Source organism: Dermacentor albipictus, chromosome 1, assembly GCF_038994185.2.
Source record: "Dermacentor albipictus isolate Rhodes 1998 colony chromosome 1, USDA_Dalb.pri_finalv2, whole genome shotgun sequence".
Lineage (NCBI taxonomy): Eukaryota > Metazoa > Arthropoda > Arachnida > Ixodida > Ixodidae > Dermacentor > Dermacentor albipictus.
The window spans coordinates 282,030,900-282,047,765 of NC_091821.1; the positions used below are offsets into that span (position 1 = coordinate 282,030,900).

At 45.4% G+C, this 16,866-nt stretch overlaps 2 protein-coding genes across 6 annotated transcripts in view; one reads left to right on the forward strand and one right to left on the reverse strand.

Annotated features, from left to right (window-relative positions):
- Vps8 (vacuolar protein sorting 8) overlaps window positions 1-16,866 on the forward strand; it is a 962,017-nt gene that overhangs the window by 829,106 nt on the left and 116,045 nt on the right. For all 4 annotated transcript variants that reach the window (XM_070531351.1, XM_070531354.1, XM_070531353.1 and 1 more), the window contains 2 exons: window positions 7,902-7,984; window positions 8,041-8,121. In XM_070531351.1, the coding sequence (XP_070387452.1) occupies window positions 7,902-7,984; window positions 8,041-8,121 (164 nt within the window). The remainder of the gene's footprint in view (window positions 1-7,901; window positions 7,985-8,040; window positions 8,122-16,866) is intronic.
- Window positions 11,468-16,866, reverse strand: part of LOC139054414 (uncharacterized) — a 31,350-nt gene continuing 25,951 nt past the window's right edge. For both annotated transcript variants that reach the window (XM_070531358.1, XM_070531357.1), the window contains 2 exons: window positions 14,684-14,744; window positions 11,468-11,690 (listed from right to left, as the gene is read on the reverse strand). In XM_070531358.1, the coding sequence (XP_070387459.1) occupies window positions 11,602-11,690; window positions 14,684-14,744 (150 nt within the window). In that variant the 3' untranslated portion in view covers window positions 11,468-11,601. The remainder of the gene's footprint in view (window positions 11,691-14,683; window positions 14,745-16,866) is intronic.

Below are 16,866 nucleotides of genomic sequence, written 5' to 3' on the forward strand. Positions count from 1 at the left end.
ATCTCCTGTTACAGTACAAGCACCAATATGCCGAATAGGTGTACTGGCAGGGCTTCAGAGCTTTTTCAGATGTGCCTGTGGCAATTTGAGCCTTTAAGAGTAGTAAAAGACATGCATTCATTTTTTCGGACGTTTCTGCAGCCCCTAGGGAGTCAGAAAAGTCGGATGTCGACTGTATAACTGACCAAGAGGATGCTTCAAATGTTGTGTGGGGTGAATGGACAGCAGAAGGAGGACAAGAACAGAAAGGACTGATGCATTGAGGAATGAATGGGAAAGGAAGCGAAGCCCCACTTGCTTCTTTGAAGGAGCTTGACCTAAAAAAAAAACAAATTGTTGGCTAACACCTAGATGCAGGTGTCCCTCATCAAAACTGAAATTGACTCTTTAAAGCAGTGAAACGCAACACTGAGGCATTGTGCGCAGGCTTAGAGTATGTCAGGACAATTGAGGTCGACTTACCAGCTGTTGAGAGAGAATCTCGCTTGTGACAGACTTCGGGCCTCCTACCAATGAGCTTGCTGTCAGTTGATAGAAGTAGCTCATATTCGAAAATATTTGATTCTGTATGCATCTCCTTGGTTTTTTTATTTGAGAATGTTCAACTCGAATTGCAATGGGTTTTACAATTGTTTTTTCGAAGATATTTTATTCGCTGTGCATTTTACTAACCCCTTCCTTCTGTTTACTTTTTGAATGAAATAAATGCTACTCCTTGCTATTCAAACTGGATTAAGTAGTTTTTTTTTTTTAATTTTTCACATGCTTACAAGAGAGTGACAGCATCGGGCGACATGGTGTCAGCCTGTCTCGACATAAAACAAAGTTCTCTGTCACTCGGGCAATATTGCAAAGGCATTCATAGAAAACCTGGAAAACTTAGTGAATTTGGAAATATCAACTTTGTAGACACCCTGTGAATAAATAAATAAATAAATAAATAAATAAGTCAGTCAACCTCGACCAAAAACATGTCAACGACACGAAAGCTACAAAAAGGCTGCAAACCCTTGACATTTGGTGTTAAGGCTACGCACCATCGACCTTTGGTGGGAGTCGAACCACAACCATTTGTGGGAGTCGAATCCATGACCTTTCATGTTAATGAAGGCAAGGTTAATTAAGATAGTTAAGGCACTCGAACCCACGACCTTAGGTGGGAGTCAAACTCTCAACCTTTGGTCAGAGTCGAACCATTAAGGGGGATGTGTACATCATGTGTTCATCTTTAATGCATTGGCACTTGAGCTTATGCCTTCAATTCGTCTTAGAGATAACATAAGAACCCCTGTGAATTTTCAAAACACTAAACTCCTTACACTGTGGTTTCAGAGAATGTAGATCCTCAACAGATCACATGCCTTTCTACACAAGCAGTTTTTCTTGTTGGTATTAACATGGAGAAAGCATACGACACCACTTGCTGTTCTGGAATTTTTCATGACCTCTCTTTGGTAAGGGAGTCCGAGGCATTATGCCGAATGGTTTTTGAAGTCATTTGTCCAATCACACATTCTGCATTAGAATTAGTAACATCTTATCCTGGCCATTTGTGCAGGAGACTGGTGCACTACAAGGTGGTGTGTTAAGCTGTACCTTCTTTGTTGTGTAAATGAACTTGCTGCATACCGTCATACCATGTACAATGTGTTATTCTGTCTACGTGGATGATGTACAAATTGGTTACAAATTACGTAATCTTCCTATCTGTGAGCAACAAGTACAACTTGGCCTAAATGAATTGTCTAAGTGGACAGACGAGAATGGATTTAAACTAAACCCTCTGAAAAGTATGTCCGTTCTCTTCTCAAATAAAAAAGGTATACAATCAGAACTCGATATATAGTACATGTACATATTGAATTATTGCGTATATCAAACACTTCCTATATCACCTGGAAAATCGCATACATTTTTAATTTTTTGTTTTGAACAGGGTCGGATGTAAAATTGATATATCGAACTTTACTACCCTAGACTATGTGTCCTTTCTTGACAGGCGGTGAGCTTTCCCGCTACACCCTTGAAGATAGCGGTGGCGGGATGGGCATTCCTGACTGCTGCTCACTATAGCTGCACACATCAATTGCGCTGAGAGCGCCATTTGAACGTAGCGGTGTATGCACGCGGCAGCTTGGCTAGCTCGACAACATCATTGACGTCTTGCATTTGCCACACTGACTCCTCCTTGGTGCCGCTCCCTGCGCCTGCCACGCCTTGCGAGGAATGGTGGTTTGCTTCCACAGCGCACGTTCACTAGGTTCACTCATAGACACTATGGCAGATGCCACTTAGTACTTTGTTATTGGCAGTGTTTCAAAATGCTTCGATTGACGGGACGTGGAGATCGCAGCAGAAGTAGTGGCCAAATGAGGATGCTGCCGACGTTGATCCTGCAAGCGCTCATGTTGCTTCACTCCCAACTTCAACTGAGGCTGTAGCTGCTTTGGCCCTTCTTCACCGCTACTGTGGTGCAATACAACGCACCGGCCTTTCGCTTGTGGATCGTTGAAACTATGCTCAGGATGCCATGGTTAAGCATGCAGCTGCCAGTAAGAAGCAGGCAACAATGCTGCAGTACTTTCAGCCAAAGAAATGAATACTTTGTGTAAAGCTTCAAGTGAGTATTTGCTGCACCATGATTGGTTAATTGATTGATTTGTACAAGTTTTTTATGTTTTTTCCATGATTTTATATATCGAATTCTGACTATATCAAACTATTTTGTGATCACTGCACTGTTCGATATATTGAGGTTTGGCTGTATAACCAGACCCCATTATTCATCTTAATTGAGAAAACCTATCTGTGAGCACTGAACATAAATTTTTAGGCATCATATATCTTAGACTCCAAGCCAACTTTTATATCCCACTTCAAAATATCTGAAAGTGAAGGGCCTCAAGACAATGAATTTGCTGAAGCTCCCATCGCACACAACCTGGGGTTATGGCAGGAGACGTCTTCTTAATTTGCATAAGAGTCTCATGTGCTCAGTGTACATTCTGCAACACACAGTAGAGAGTTTTAGAATAGGGGCCCCAAATGTTTTGGGGCCCCAAGGAAATAGCATCAAAAACACTGTGCATACGCAAGATGCAAACTGTCTTTGGGTTTTATGTCAGGCAGACTATTTCACTGATTTAGCAGGAGCCATAAAAGCTGCCCCAAAAGCTTTGCGTCAACAAACATGGTGGCACCCATCGAAGTGACGGCTCTAACTTCCCACCAAAGTAGGTTCGATTCGTGGTAATACGTGAAGGTCGTAAGCTAGGAAAAGTGACTGCAGTTATCACTTTCTCTCAGCTAGCATGTGTAATGAAGATTGATTCATTAGACACCTCCGATTCCCCAATCCGGCTGTCGATTTCATGGCTGATAGGCCTGACATGGCTTAACTTGGCTGGTGAAGGCACGTAAAGTTGGTTACTCAAAACTAAGCACAACAAATTGCTTGCACTAATAGAATATAACCTCTAAATTGTAATTCACTGTGAAAGCATAAAAGTCAAAATTGCTCTTCTTATCATAAAATGGTATATTTTATTTTAATATTGTTACGGTAATATACCCCTAGAGAAGTGTAGATGAAGAAGACGCTTGTTATCCGGCACGCGCATTTGACCATATGGTTCAGTGCTTGTTCGCCTTGTAAATATATTGTAAATATGCTTTCCTGTTGTGTCTGCTTCCACGTAACGTCTTGAAGTCGGTGCTGGAAATCTGACGCAAGTTGCAGCTCTGCAGCAGTCACCAAGTCTTCACTACAGGCATGTCTTCCGGCGGTGAAACTGTCAATGGCGGCCGCCATGCCAGCCATCATCCTAGTTCCACCCCGTGATCCTGGGACCTTTTCCGGCGCTGATGGCAATGCCGTTCATGACTAGATTCGACTTTAAGAGTGTGTAAGCGCACATTACAGGTGGGACCTGACCTTGATGCCAGCGAATGTAATATTTTATCTAAAAGAAACTGCAAAAGCCTGGTTCGATAACAACGAAGAGGAGCTCACAAGCTGGAGCGTATGTGAGACATAAGTTTACAAGTTGTTTGGCCAACCTGCAGGCTGCCAGCATGTTGCCAAGAGAGAACTTGCCTCGCGTGTGCAGACATCTACCGAGTCATAGCTGACGTACATTCAAGATGTGCGGGCCCTTTGCCGAAAAGTTGATGCCAAAATGACAGAAGCCTATAAGGTTACGCACATACTAAAGGGAATCACGGACAATGCGCTTAACCTGATCGTGTCGAAAGACTCTTTGACAGTCAAGGCGGTTATTGCTGAATGCCGACACTTCAAGGATGCTAAAATCCGTTGCATCGCCCACAACGTCCCCCAGCTTCCAAACAAGGCATCGACATCAATGTGTGAGGATGTTCATATAGCGATTCAGCCTTCAACATCGGAGGCTATCACCCAAATAGTTCGACGCAAAATCGAAGCCGCATAGCCCGCACATTTCGCACCATATCGCTTATACAATCCATTGTTTGTCAAGAACTGGCAAATGTGGGCATTCAAACCATCTGTTCTGTGAACCGTCCTGACATATACCCTTCAGCCACCTTCAACCCTTTCCAATGCCATTGTCCTACTTCCAATTCACTGCCGTTCTGTTGACACACAGTGTTGGTAATCCGCACACTGTTATAACTCTACATGACAATCCTGCTTGCCTTCCTGTGCTGAATTTCGGGCGATGCTCACAAGTCCTCCCACAGGGCATTTCCCTCACTATACTGACGCCTTCCTATGACTGCATCATCTTTGCACAATCATATTTGCACCAATAAAAACTACACATCAATCAATCAATTCATTCCTAATCGATAAACTACTTATGTTCCCTTACATGGTAATTAGGGCTGCGTCCTGTCTGGCCTCAGCACACTCTGTCATGGCTCAGAAGTATCTCATACATTGTGCCCACAGTGCAACATAGAAAAGGCTTCGGGTGGTTCTTTTCACACACAGACTTAGCACTTGGGGATAAAATGCAGGCACAGCGCCTCAAGAGCTTGTTTGAAGCAGAAAGCACCACCAGCACAATATGCCGGTTTGCAACCACTTTCAGGTAGTGGAATATTTTGTGCATGTATGGCACAACTTGTGGTCTTTCTTTTCTCTCTGCAAGTGCTCAGGTCTTCTGCTGATGCCTTTCAGCCTCTGAAGCCACGACTCAGACAACCTATTAAGACTGGATAAAGGAGACCAGCTGCCATGAGATTTGTAAGGTAAAACTCTCGTCCACTGTGTGCTTGCACAACTTGACTAGTGCAGGTTGAAGACACAGTGTTGCCCGTTTCACTACTTTTAAATGATCTCAATCAAAGGAAAGTAAATCTTTCCGAGGCGCACGGAGGCTCCACTTCCAGCACACATTTCGCTCACCTAGTGTGAGGTTTTAAAGGAGCCTTTCGTATACAGTATAACCCACTTATAACAATATTCAAGTGCCACAAAAATTCCATTGTTATGACTGATAATTGCTATAACCAGGTTGCATGGAAAAATGAAAATAGGGGGATGGCAGAGCTGATGTCAGAAAACTGTAATGGCGGGGAGGCCAGTGCGCCTCCCTACCATGTTCCTGCATCCGGCTGCTGATTATGTTCACTCATTTAACTGCTTCCTGGGTGCTCCAATCATGTATAACAAGCCGCAGCTGTCGGCGTTAAAGAATTGCACTGTTATAACAACTTCAAAGAGGGGTCACGGGTGGCAAGCAATATGCGAGCCCCGCCAAGACATCGCTTTGGTGGCCCCAAAGGGGGCTTCTTAAAAAATGCTAGAAGGTTGCTGCAGCAGCCTGTCAGCTTGAGAAATCTAGAAGAAACAATGAGGCGAGATTGCCACAAGCATCTCGCCACATACTTCTCACTGGCTTGAACGAGAAAACCCTAAGTCCGTCAGCCTTGTATGCTTTATGCGAAGCTTGCCGACATCCTTCTCCAAGGCACCCAGGTGCTCCACAGAAGGTTCCTCGCGAAAACGAAGCACCGGAGGAAGGCATTGAATTATCTGCTGGACCTCCTGTGAGGACAACGTTGAAGTAACCTGCCCTACCACATTATCGCTGCCGTCGTTGCTGTCGCTATTTGATGCAAGCACGTTCGCGACGATCGCCCCATTGGTTAGAAGCACTTGGTTTCCAAATCTATAGCTGTGCACTTTTTCACTGGCAAGGTCGAGCATTGCTGATGATAAGCGGGTGGATCAGCCATCTTCCATTTCGGCGAAGAGTCAAACGAGGCTGAGAAACCTTGAGGCCAGGAATGATTTTGACGCAACCAACAAAGATGAACGCGAACAATTGAAGCTCTTTGCAGAACTACCCTGAATGAGAATCCAGTGAGCAATCTTGGATCAGTGCAGTTGGCAGGGTCCATTCGTGTTTTGGAGGGTGGCACGGCGTTGAGCTATGGGTGCAGCCCATTCGTGTTCAGAGGGGGGGGGGGACAAGAGAGAGATGCGTGGAGAAGGCTGGAAAATGAGCGCGCAATGGCTGTTGGGGCAGCGGGCCATCATGCAGCAACTCGAATTTCTTGTTTTTTCTTTTCAAGGATTTCGCATTTCACTACCTTTCAGCGTGGACACCCAGCAGTCGTACTTCATCGTTGTAACCAATAATGTGGCATTGGGGCATTGTAGTAAGGCGAGTTATTTCACCATAGAAAACATACAAAAGTTGATCATGACGCAGCTTCTCATTGTTATAACCGATATATTGTGAAAACCAGTATTGGTATAAGTAAGTTCGGCTGTATTAAGTCAACATGGACTGTTAAATACCTTTATAAAATCTTCATAGTACTTGTTTTGTGCCAAACAATGACTTAGCTTAAAAGAAAATTGCATCTGAAGGTACCGAATACCTCTAGCGCAGTTCAAATGGCCCGCCTCGAGCGAAAAGTGGTGACATTGCATACGCCATCACCGTCCTTTACTGCTGTAGAACGCAGGTGGCTCGACTTTAGCCGACTTGAGCCAGTCAGTTATCTGTGCCCCCTCATTGTACCACGGTCAATACTGCAAACCACCAAGCGTTGTGGGGGTGGAACAATCAATCTGATAGCAGGATCAGAAGCTGGTATCTTTATGCAAAATAGGCAAGGATGGCAACAAAAGCGCCCAAAAAATGTGGAATAAAGCACATGTATGTGGCTTGCACAGAGAAGAAAGTTGTGTACTTGATCCCTCTTTTGTGTGGCAAAAAAGTAACAGGAAGATGCCTAAATAATGTGCTTTGTGTACACAATAACAATGTTTATAGAACTGTACAAGGGCACTTGGGAGGTCATTGCCAGGACCGTGGCTGTTAGCCTGTTTTTAAAGATGGCACGCTGGTTGCCAAGCTCCCCAACCAGGTGACAGAGAAATTATTGAGGTGGCAGAGATTAATCACCTGGGGATCACGTGCGTCAGTGCTGCTTCAATAGGGCTAACAGAAAAAGAGCTAGAGTATCTATTGCTAGGTCCGCGGCTTTAAACTCTCATTTCTTGGCTCAGACTGGGCGTAGAAAGGTGTGTGCCACACATGTCACTATTCTTTAAGTAGAGTTATTTGTTTAAAAGTTCCTTGTTTATTTTTTGTTGTCTGTTTGTACCAACCAGGTAGGCATCATATCTCATCTGTGTATAAAATTGCGCATTGCTCACTAATAGAAGTTACATTGAAAGTTGACACTTTTGTCTGTCTAGTCTCTTGTTTCAATGACAGAACTTGTTTTAAAATATAAAACCAAGGCAATCAATCAATAATTTCTCCTGGCTGGGATGCTCGGCGACCACCATGCCAACTGTAAAACACCGGCTGACAGCCACAATCACGGCCATGCACTCCTAGGCGCCCTTGTCCAGCACACAACATAGTGTATATGGTTTCTCACTTGCTCTGCAGACTTCCTGCTGCTGACCCACCAGCTCCTGGGGAGCATGATGGGCTTTGTGGCACTGCCACACATCCTGCACAAGCTGATGCAGGTGAGACTCGTAGTCATTGGCATAACCGTTACTCACCATGCTCTCCTCCATGGCAGGATCCAGCTTACAGCACAGGCAAGTTTGGAGAGGTGCGTCACTTTGTGGTGAAGATGCTGGACACACACAATTATGAAAAGGTGAGGTCAAGCACATCTTGCTGCAATAGTAGCCACAAAAAATGTTCTCCAACACCTAGTCCATGATAGCTTCCATAGATGTTGAAAGCCTCCCAATTGTGCCGTGGAAATTATAATGAATAATTTCTGCCAGAAACATAATTGATTTTGAATAATTTCGAAACTTTGAGCTTGATGTGAGTGCAAATCCTTCATTTCTGGTGTGAACCAACTACAGTGCAACTTGGTGAAAATTGATTGGCAGAGCCCGATTGTGTCAATTGCTACTGTGTACTGGGTGCACGGCTGTGTATTCCTTGCCAGATGGGCAAACTGCGCCTGTCACTAGGTTCAGTAAAGTTTGCGTGAGTTGGTATCTTGCTTAGAATCAAGAGAGAAGAACGGAATTCTCTTAGCAGTCTCACCATAGGTGCACGAACAAAGCACAAGTGCACTAAACTGCCACCACTGGAAATGCACCACACAGCAGAGAAACATCTAAAGGTTCACTGCAGCGCAACACTGTTTCAAGTTTCGATTTCTGTGCATGATGACCCACCAGTGGGTGACTTGTCATATTCTTCGGGTATGTCGTGACCCACCAGTGAGTCACCAGGGAGTTGTGCTCCTTAGAAACTTCCTCAACATGCAGACAGATGGTGCCATATGGCTAATCACCTGGGGATCACGGTTAACCCTTGGTAGTTAACCCTTGATCTTTTGATAGTTGATCAGAAGCAACAAGAATGTTTCATCTCTGTTGATTTCTAACAAAGCGGTCACTTGTGCACTGCAGAAAATCCCTGCATAGCCACATAGAGGGAATAACTAACGTCACAGTGAATAGCTTTACAATTTTTTTTTTTTTTCAGTAGAATGCTTCCTGGTACGGTGTTCTACAAGTTTTAGTGTATGACCAGAGCTGCTTGAACAGAGAAATTTTTAAATAAAATGTTCTAGGAAAATATCTTTAATTATGAAATCGAATACAGACTCTCATAATTTTTAAACAAACTGAAATATTGTATGTGCGGCATTCAATTGGGAAAAAAAAGTTTTTATTTACATCATGTAATATATGCGTGTAGCACTGATACAGCAGGGCATCTAGTCCACTCAGCAGATTCTAAATATATAACAACTGCTTTCAGTTATGTGGTGCCCCATTGGTAAGCAAACAACTCCTAGATTATGTGTTTCTTAAAGGAGATTAGTACAGCACCTCTGGGATACAGCCCCGCAGGGGCGTCTGCGCAAGCAGGCGTTTGGTGTGTTGCGACACCACGTACCCGAGCACACGAGGGTTGGACCCTCCCGCGTGTAGCCGTGCGCGGCTTAGCCGTGTCCGGGGAAAAGGGGATCCTGGGGGTTGAGCCAATGCCGGGTGTTTGGACCTTTACGGCCCCTCGGCGGCGGCAACACACCCCTTTGGCCTCGTCTTCACGTAGACGGCACCCCCGGATTGACCCACCCGGGGGAAATCGGTAGTTGCCTTTTCCTGTCTCTCTCTCCCTACAACCTTCGTCTTTTTCTTACTTTCCACCTTTCCTGTCTCCTTCTCATTTCTTTATTACTTCCGACCTTCCTGGCAGCAAGGGTTAACCTTGTGTGAGTAGCCAACCTTGGTTATATCATATTGGGTTATAGTGGCAACGTACAGCTGGCGTTTGCAGGCCCTGTTTTTCAGGCCCTGCAGCGTCCCCTTGTTGGACTCCATGGTGGGTGGCTGGCGTTGCTGCCGAAAACTACACGTCCACACATGGCTACTTCCTTCCCTCCACTACCTGATCGTCCTCAGAAAAGAGGGCACACCGATGAAGTCTTTCAATTTTTTGGCCGCCAAAAAGAATTGTTCCCGCATTTCCATGTCATCCATTCTGCAAAACCAGATAAACCAGTACGAACTATCTCACCCTTCCTTGTTTCCAAGTCATTGACTGAAGCCTTTGGTCCTGGATATAAGGCGTCGCGGATGGCAAGCGGTGACCTCCTCCTGGAGCTCCGCGATCAAAAACAATACGAAAAATTGTCAACACTAGTGTCATTTGGGGAAACCCAAATAATTATAACCCCGCACCGCACGATGAACACCACCCGTGGTGTTGTCTCTGACGATGACTTGATGGAGCTCACTGAGGCTGAACTCTTGGAGGGCTTCAGTGACCAGAATGTTATAAATGTTAGACGAATTAAGATGAGGCGAGATGGAAAAGAGATCAAGACGAAACACCTGATACGTTCGGCTCAAGTGTCCTTCCCGAGTCCATCGAGGCCGGTTATATCAAACTTCGTGTTCGACCATACGTTCCCAATCCTCTTAGATGCTTTAAGTGCCAACGTTTCGGCCACAGTTCACAGAACTGTCGAGGCCGGCTGACTTGTGCCAAGTGCAGTGACAAAGAACATTCCTCTGAAACGTGCCAGAACACTCCACATTGTGTTAACTGTGATGACGAGCATGCCGCATACTCGCGCACCTGCCCGTCCTGGAAAAAAGAAAAAGAAATTGTGACCATAAAAGTAAAACAAAATATCACTTTCAAAGAGGCACGGAGGCGGGTGTCATGCCTGTCTGAGAACAGCTTTGCCGATGTGGCGCGTAAGGGGGCAGCGTCACAACGGCCTCCGGCGGCTGTCCGACCCACAAGCAGTGAGTCGGCAGTTACGCCATCTGCCCCCGCGGCGGTTGCAGCTAGCGCTGCTCCGTCAACACAGCAGGGGGGACCATCGACCCCGAAGGTGGGCGCAGCTGAGGCTGCCCAAACCTCCCCGGCCCCTCCCAGCGCTGGCAACAGCCGGCACAGCCAAATCCCGCAGGGTGCCCCATCGACCTCCGGGCTGGTGGCCGCAAGGGTCTTTGCCTTCCGAGGCAGGACTCACTCGGAAAACTTCTCGCTCTCAAGAGCATGTGTCCGGCGCCTCGCTAGAGGCAATGGACACTATACCTGTCCTCAAGGCGCACCAAACGCCTAAGGAGCGGCAAGGCTCCCTCGAACGCTCCAGAAAGGGCAGAACCCCCGTTACAGGGCCTCGAAAGAGCTCTGTAACCTAAGACATCACTTCCGTTTCCATAAACGCAGCACCAATTTTCTTTAAATATGGATACGCAAATCATACAATGGAATGTCAGAGGTCTTCTAAAGAATCTTGATGACGTGCAAGAACTCATCCATAAACACAATCCAAAAGTGCTGTGTTTACAGGAAACACACTTAAAACCAAAACACACAAATTTTCTTCGACAACACGTTACTATTCGCAAAGATCGCGATGATGCTCTCGCATCATCGGGTGGTGTTGCAATTATAATTCAAAAAAGCATAGCCTGTCAACGTTTGCAGCTACGAACGGCCCTTGAGGCAGTGGCGGTTCGACTCATTCTGCTAAACAAGCTTATCACTATTTGCTCACTTTATATACCCCCACATTATAAACTAAGCAAACATGAATTTCAGTCCTTTATTGATGAATTGCCAGAACCCTATGTTGTTCTTGGCGATTTCAATGCACATACCTACCTGTGGGGCGACCCTCGTATAGATGCGCGAGGACGTCTTCTCGAACAGTTCCTCTTTTCTTCTGGTGCTTGTCTGTTGAATAAAAAGGAACACACATATTACTCTCTTGCAAATAGAACCTATTCTTCCATAGACCTTAGCATAGTCTCCCCGTCTGTACTGCCTGAACTTAAATGGGAAGTTACCGACAACCCTTACGGCAGCGACCACTTCCCTATACTGCTAACATCACCGAAAGAAAATGAATATCCACCACACGCTCCTAGATGGAAGGTTGAGACAGCTGATGGGGAGAAATTTCGATCTCTGTCTAGTATCTCATGGGCTGACCTGTCTTCATTAGGAATTGATGCTGCAGTCGAGTTCTTTACAGCATTCATAATAGATGTCACATCTAAATGCATATCCGAAGTGAGTGGTCTGGCATGCAAACGACGTGTGCCGTGGTGGAACAGCGAATGTAGGATCGCCCATAAGAATCAGAACAAGGCGTGGGGGTTGCTACGCGCTTCTCCCACTGCAGAGAATCTTATGAACTTTAAAAAAATAAAGTCCCAAGGCAGGCAAACCCGCCGACAGGCCAGAAGAGAAAGCTGGCACAAGTTTTTATCAAGTATTAACTCGTTTAGGGATGAGGCCAAAGCCTGCAGGAACAGAGTAAATAGTATTAGAGGGCGGCAAACACATTCACTCCCCCTGGTAAACACACAGGGAGATACACTGCAAGACCAGGCCAACTCACTTGGGGAATATTTTGAGAGCATGTCAAGTCCAACAAATTATACACAATCCTTTCTCAAACACAAAGAAACAGAAGAACGTAAGCCATTACCAAGAAAAGGTCAAGAGAATGAGCCTTACAACCGTCCCTTTAGCATTGTCGAGCTAAGAGCTGCCTTGATCACATGCAAGAGCTCTGCACCAGGACCTGACAGAATTATGTACGACATAATTAAGAACGTACACACTGATACACAACTGACTTTACTTGCACTTTTTAACACTATTTGGGCTGCTGGATATCTTCCACTTGCATGGAGAGAAGCGATTGTGATTCCCATTCTGAAGCAAGGTAAAGATCCTTCGTTGGCGTCAAGTTACCGCCCGATAGCCCTCACAAGTTGCATTTGTAAGCTGTTTGAAAAAATGATTAATCGGCGACTCATACATAATCTGGAATTAAACCAAATGCTTGATCCCTTTCAGTGTGGCTTCAGGGAAGGGCGATCCACAATTGATCACCTTGTGTGCATTGAGGGAAACATTCGCGACGCCTTTCTACATAAGCAATATTTCCTATCCGTGTTCCTCGATATGGAGAAGGCGTACGACACAACGTGGCGCTACGGAATCTTGAGAGACTTGTCGGGAATGGGCATCCGTGGCAATATGCTCGCCCTAATAGAAAGCTATTTTTCCAACCGTACCTTCCGAGTAAAAGTCGGTAGTGCACTGTCACGTCCTTTTACACAGGAAACTGGTGCACCCCAGGGAGGTGTGCTCAGATGCACTCTTTTTATTGTTAAGATGAACACACTACGTGCTTCACTTCCACCGGCCATTTTTTATTCCGTATACGTAGACGATATACAAATAGGCTTTAAATCCTGCAACCTCGCAGTATGCGAGAGACAGGTACAGCAGGGCCTGAACAAGGTTTCCAAGTGGGCTGACGAAAACGGATTTAAGATCAACCCCCACAAAAGCTCCTGTGTTCTTTTTACTAGAAAGAGAGGCCTGGTTCCAGATCCTTGTGTTCAACTGAGTGGACATCAAATACCTATCAACAAAGAACACAAATTTTTAGGTATTATACTTGACTCCAAGCTCACTGTTATACAGCACATTAAATATCTTAAAGAAAAATGTCTAAGGACAATGAACTTGCTTAAAGTTCTATCCCACTCAACATGGGGTAGCGACAGGAAGTGTCTGATGAATGTTTATAAGAGCCTAATTCGATCACGATTGGGCTATGGTGCCGTCGTATATAACTCTGCCGCTCCGAGTGCACTAAAGATCCTAGATCCTATCCACCATCTAGGTATCCGCTTAGCCACTGGTGCCTTCAGAACAAGCCCGATTGAAAGCTTATACGCGGAATCAAATGAATGGTTGCTCCATCTACAGAGAACTTACATCAGCCTTACATATTTCCTAAAAATACACTCCAATCATCAACATCCATGTTTTAACACTGTTAACGATATGACCTGCACTACACTATTCCATAATCGTCCTTCTGTAAGAAAGCCTTTCTCGCTTCGAGTGAGGGAGCTTAGTGATGAGATACATGTCCCACTCCCCGAGTTTCACCTGATGCATCCAGCCAAGCTGCTACCTCCTTGGGAGTGGCAGCTGATACAATGCGACACATCTTTCATTCAAGTTACAAAGCACGCTCCTGAGGCCGAAATCAGAATGCATTTCCTAGAACTCCAGCACAAGCATTCCTGTGCGGAGTTCTACACAGATGCTTCGAAGTCAAATGCCGGGGTCTCCTATGCAGCCGTCGGCCCATCCTTCTCGGAATCCGACGTGCTGCATCCGGAAACAAGCATATTTACGGCTGAGGCCTATGCATTACTCTCTGCTGTGAAGCATATAAGAAAATCAAAACTTCCAAAAGCAGCGATCTACACAGACTCCCTAAGCGTCGTGAAGGCCTTGATGTCAGTCTATAGACACAAAAATCCTGTACTTAGTGAACTCTACACCGTCTTGTGTAAAGCGTACATATCTAACCAGCATATCATTATATGCTGGGTGCCTGGCCACAGGAGCATTGAGGGTAACATTCTGGCGGACGAGATGGCCACGTCAATCGCATCGCAAACTGTTAACCCTACCGCTGCGGTGCCTGTCACAGATCTGAGGCCTTTCTTGCGAAGGAGATTGCGGGACCACTGGCAACGCATGTGGGACGCGGAAACGAATAATAAGCTCCACCTGATAAAACCACAGTTAGGATTCTGGCCCTCTACTACAAAATCGCGCCGAACAGATGTCCTATTCTGTCGTCTCGGAATAGGACACACGTTTGGCACCCATAATTTTCTACTCACCGGAAGTGAGCCTCCAACTTGTGGTAGATGCGGGAAGAGGCTGACCGTACTCCACGTCCTCCTGGAGTGTAGGGAAGCCGAATTTGAGGGAAAGAGACATTTTTCCTTAGCATACTGGCAGCACATTCCTCTTCATCCTGCAATGTTTCTCGGTCCAGAACCGCTTTTTAATACAGACACAGGCCTAGGTTTCATCAGAGATGTGGTCTTACACGTTATTAGTCCCATGCATTCGTAGCGCCTCCTCTCTCCAGAGGATGCCACTGCGATAATTGTTTTGCATAGCACATGCCTCCAGGCCCTTGTGTTTGAAGGGCCCTAAGGAGGCAGTAGTGCTCTAGCATTTCTTATAATCTGCTATATTTTACCTATCGTATCATTCTTTTTAAATGCATCTAAATGTTCATAGTATAAGTCATACGTCATAGCCATAATTTTATTATACAGATTTTACGCACTTCAGTGCGTATATTTTAAGGCCCCTTTACAGCCACGTTGCACCAACTTCATAGTAATCATAAGTACACTGCAAACCCATTAGCACAGACATGGCGCTCTTTGGCCATACCTGGCCCTTGCGCCAAAAAAACCCCATACATCATCATCATCACTGGGATACAGACATGGTAGTAACGTGCCGTCTACTTATAATGATACCATGTGTAATGATGAGATGTTTTAAGAGTATCAACTTATGCATTAGGGCTATGAGAAAAAAAGCCATATCGTACAGTTAAACCTCAATATAACGAAATTTTTTATATAACAAAGTATTTAATTTTCCATTACCTCTTTTCCATAGAACACCATGTAATTAAACCTCAGTTAGAACGTCAATGAAGTGTGTTTGTATGCGATTTCAATATAACAAAATTTTGCTTACGCAGCAAAGGAACGCTGAGACGATAAATGCAAATTTCCGTGGACGCAAACGGTCAAATGATTGAATTACAAGCGGCTGCTTGCAAACGCAGCTTTCAAATAACGTGGGGCATGACAAGAGGGACCGCCGAAGTGAAGCCGCATCATATTCCATATAAAGTCCAAGTGTAGTTTGATCTTGTCACACCCCGGGCACTTTGTGCTTCAGGTGCTAGTGAAAGTGTGCGAGATTGAGAAAGAAAGATGGTAGCTTCACGCACAAGTGCCACCTTTGCTCCCCGTGCGAGCAAAGGGAAAGAGGGGGAGGGCAGCGAGCTTGCGGTAATGTGATCAAGTGAGCACGAGGGGCAGGGCGGGGTTAGTGCGGATCGCGATTTCTGGCGTGCATCTCGGCTGTGGCTACGCATGGCTGTAAGTGCGACTGAGCACCTACAGAGCCACGCACCCAGCTTTAGAGGTAATCTGCTGCATGCGCAAAGAGTGGGGGGGCCGAGACAAAGTGGCATCGTGTAAAGTCTTCCCGCGTGTTTCTAATTGAAGGTTGCGTAATCTCGAATTTCAGTGACCCGTTGGAGCGAGAGGCAGACGAAGCATTTGCTCCCCGCTGCCGATGCTTTTCATGATAGCGTCATCCCAGTGCTGGCGACACTATCAGTCACGGGGGCGGCGTGCTTGCGAAAGCGTGGCTGACTTCGCTTAATTCAGTGAAGATGTCGTCGATGTGGCATGAAACTGTACCATTCATTGCCAACTCCCAAATCGGTCAAAATGAATTCTTTTCTCATTCAAATTTGCTTTTTTCGATTGCGCAGTTATTCAGAAAATTCTGCGACCCCTTTCTGTGTAGGAAAAATCGATCGGCGACTGTGCTTGTTTGCATAAAAGGTCGAATTTCAATACAACGAAATTTCGATAAAATGAAGCAAATTGCCGACTTTACCTACTTCATTATGTCGAGGTTTAACTGTAATAACAATGTGTCATTCACCGCATATCGGATATAACAATCAAAATTTTGCTTTGTGGAAAGTATTTTCCATATGCAAAAGATCATGACATTTGCGTTGCTTAGTTCCCCTTAAATGAACGATGCCGAGATGGGGCAAAAGGTTTGGCTACGCAAGTTTGCCATCATTACCGTGTCCTGCTACCTGCCCGCACACCGATTGTGAAAACCACGGAGAGCATCGCGAGTTGGCATAGCGCACCACAATATGTTACCAGCTGCTTCACTTCTGGGTTGCCCAAGGTCATGCTCAATTTAAAGATATAGATGAACAGACTACTTTTACCTCAGAAGT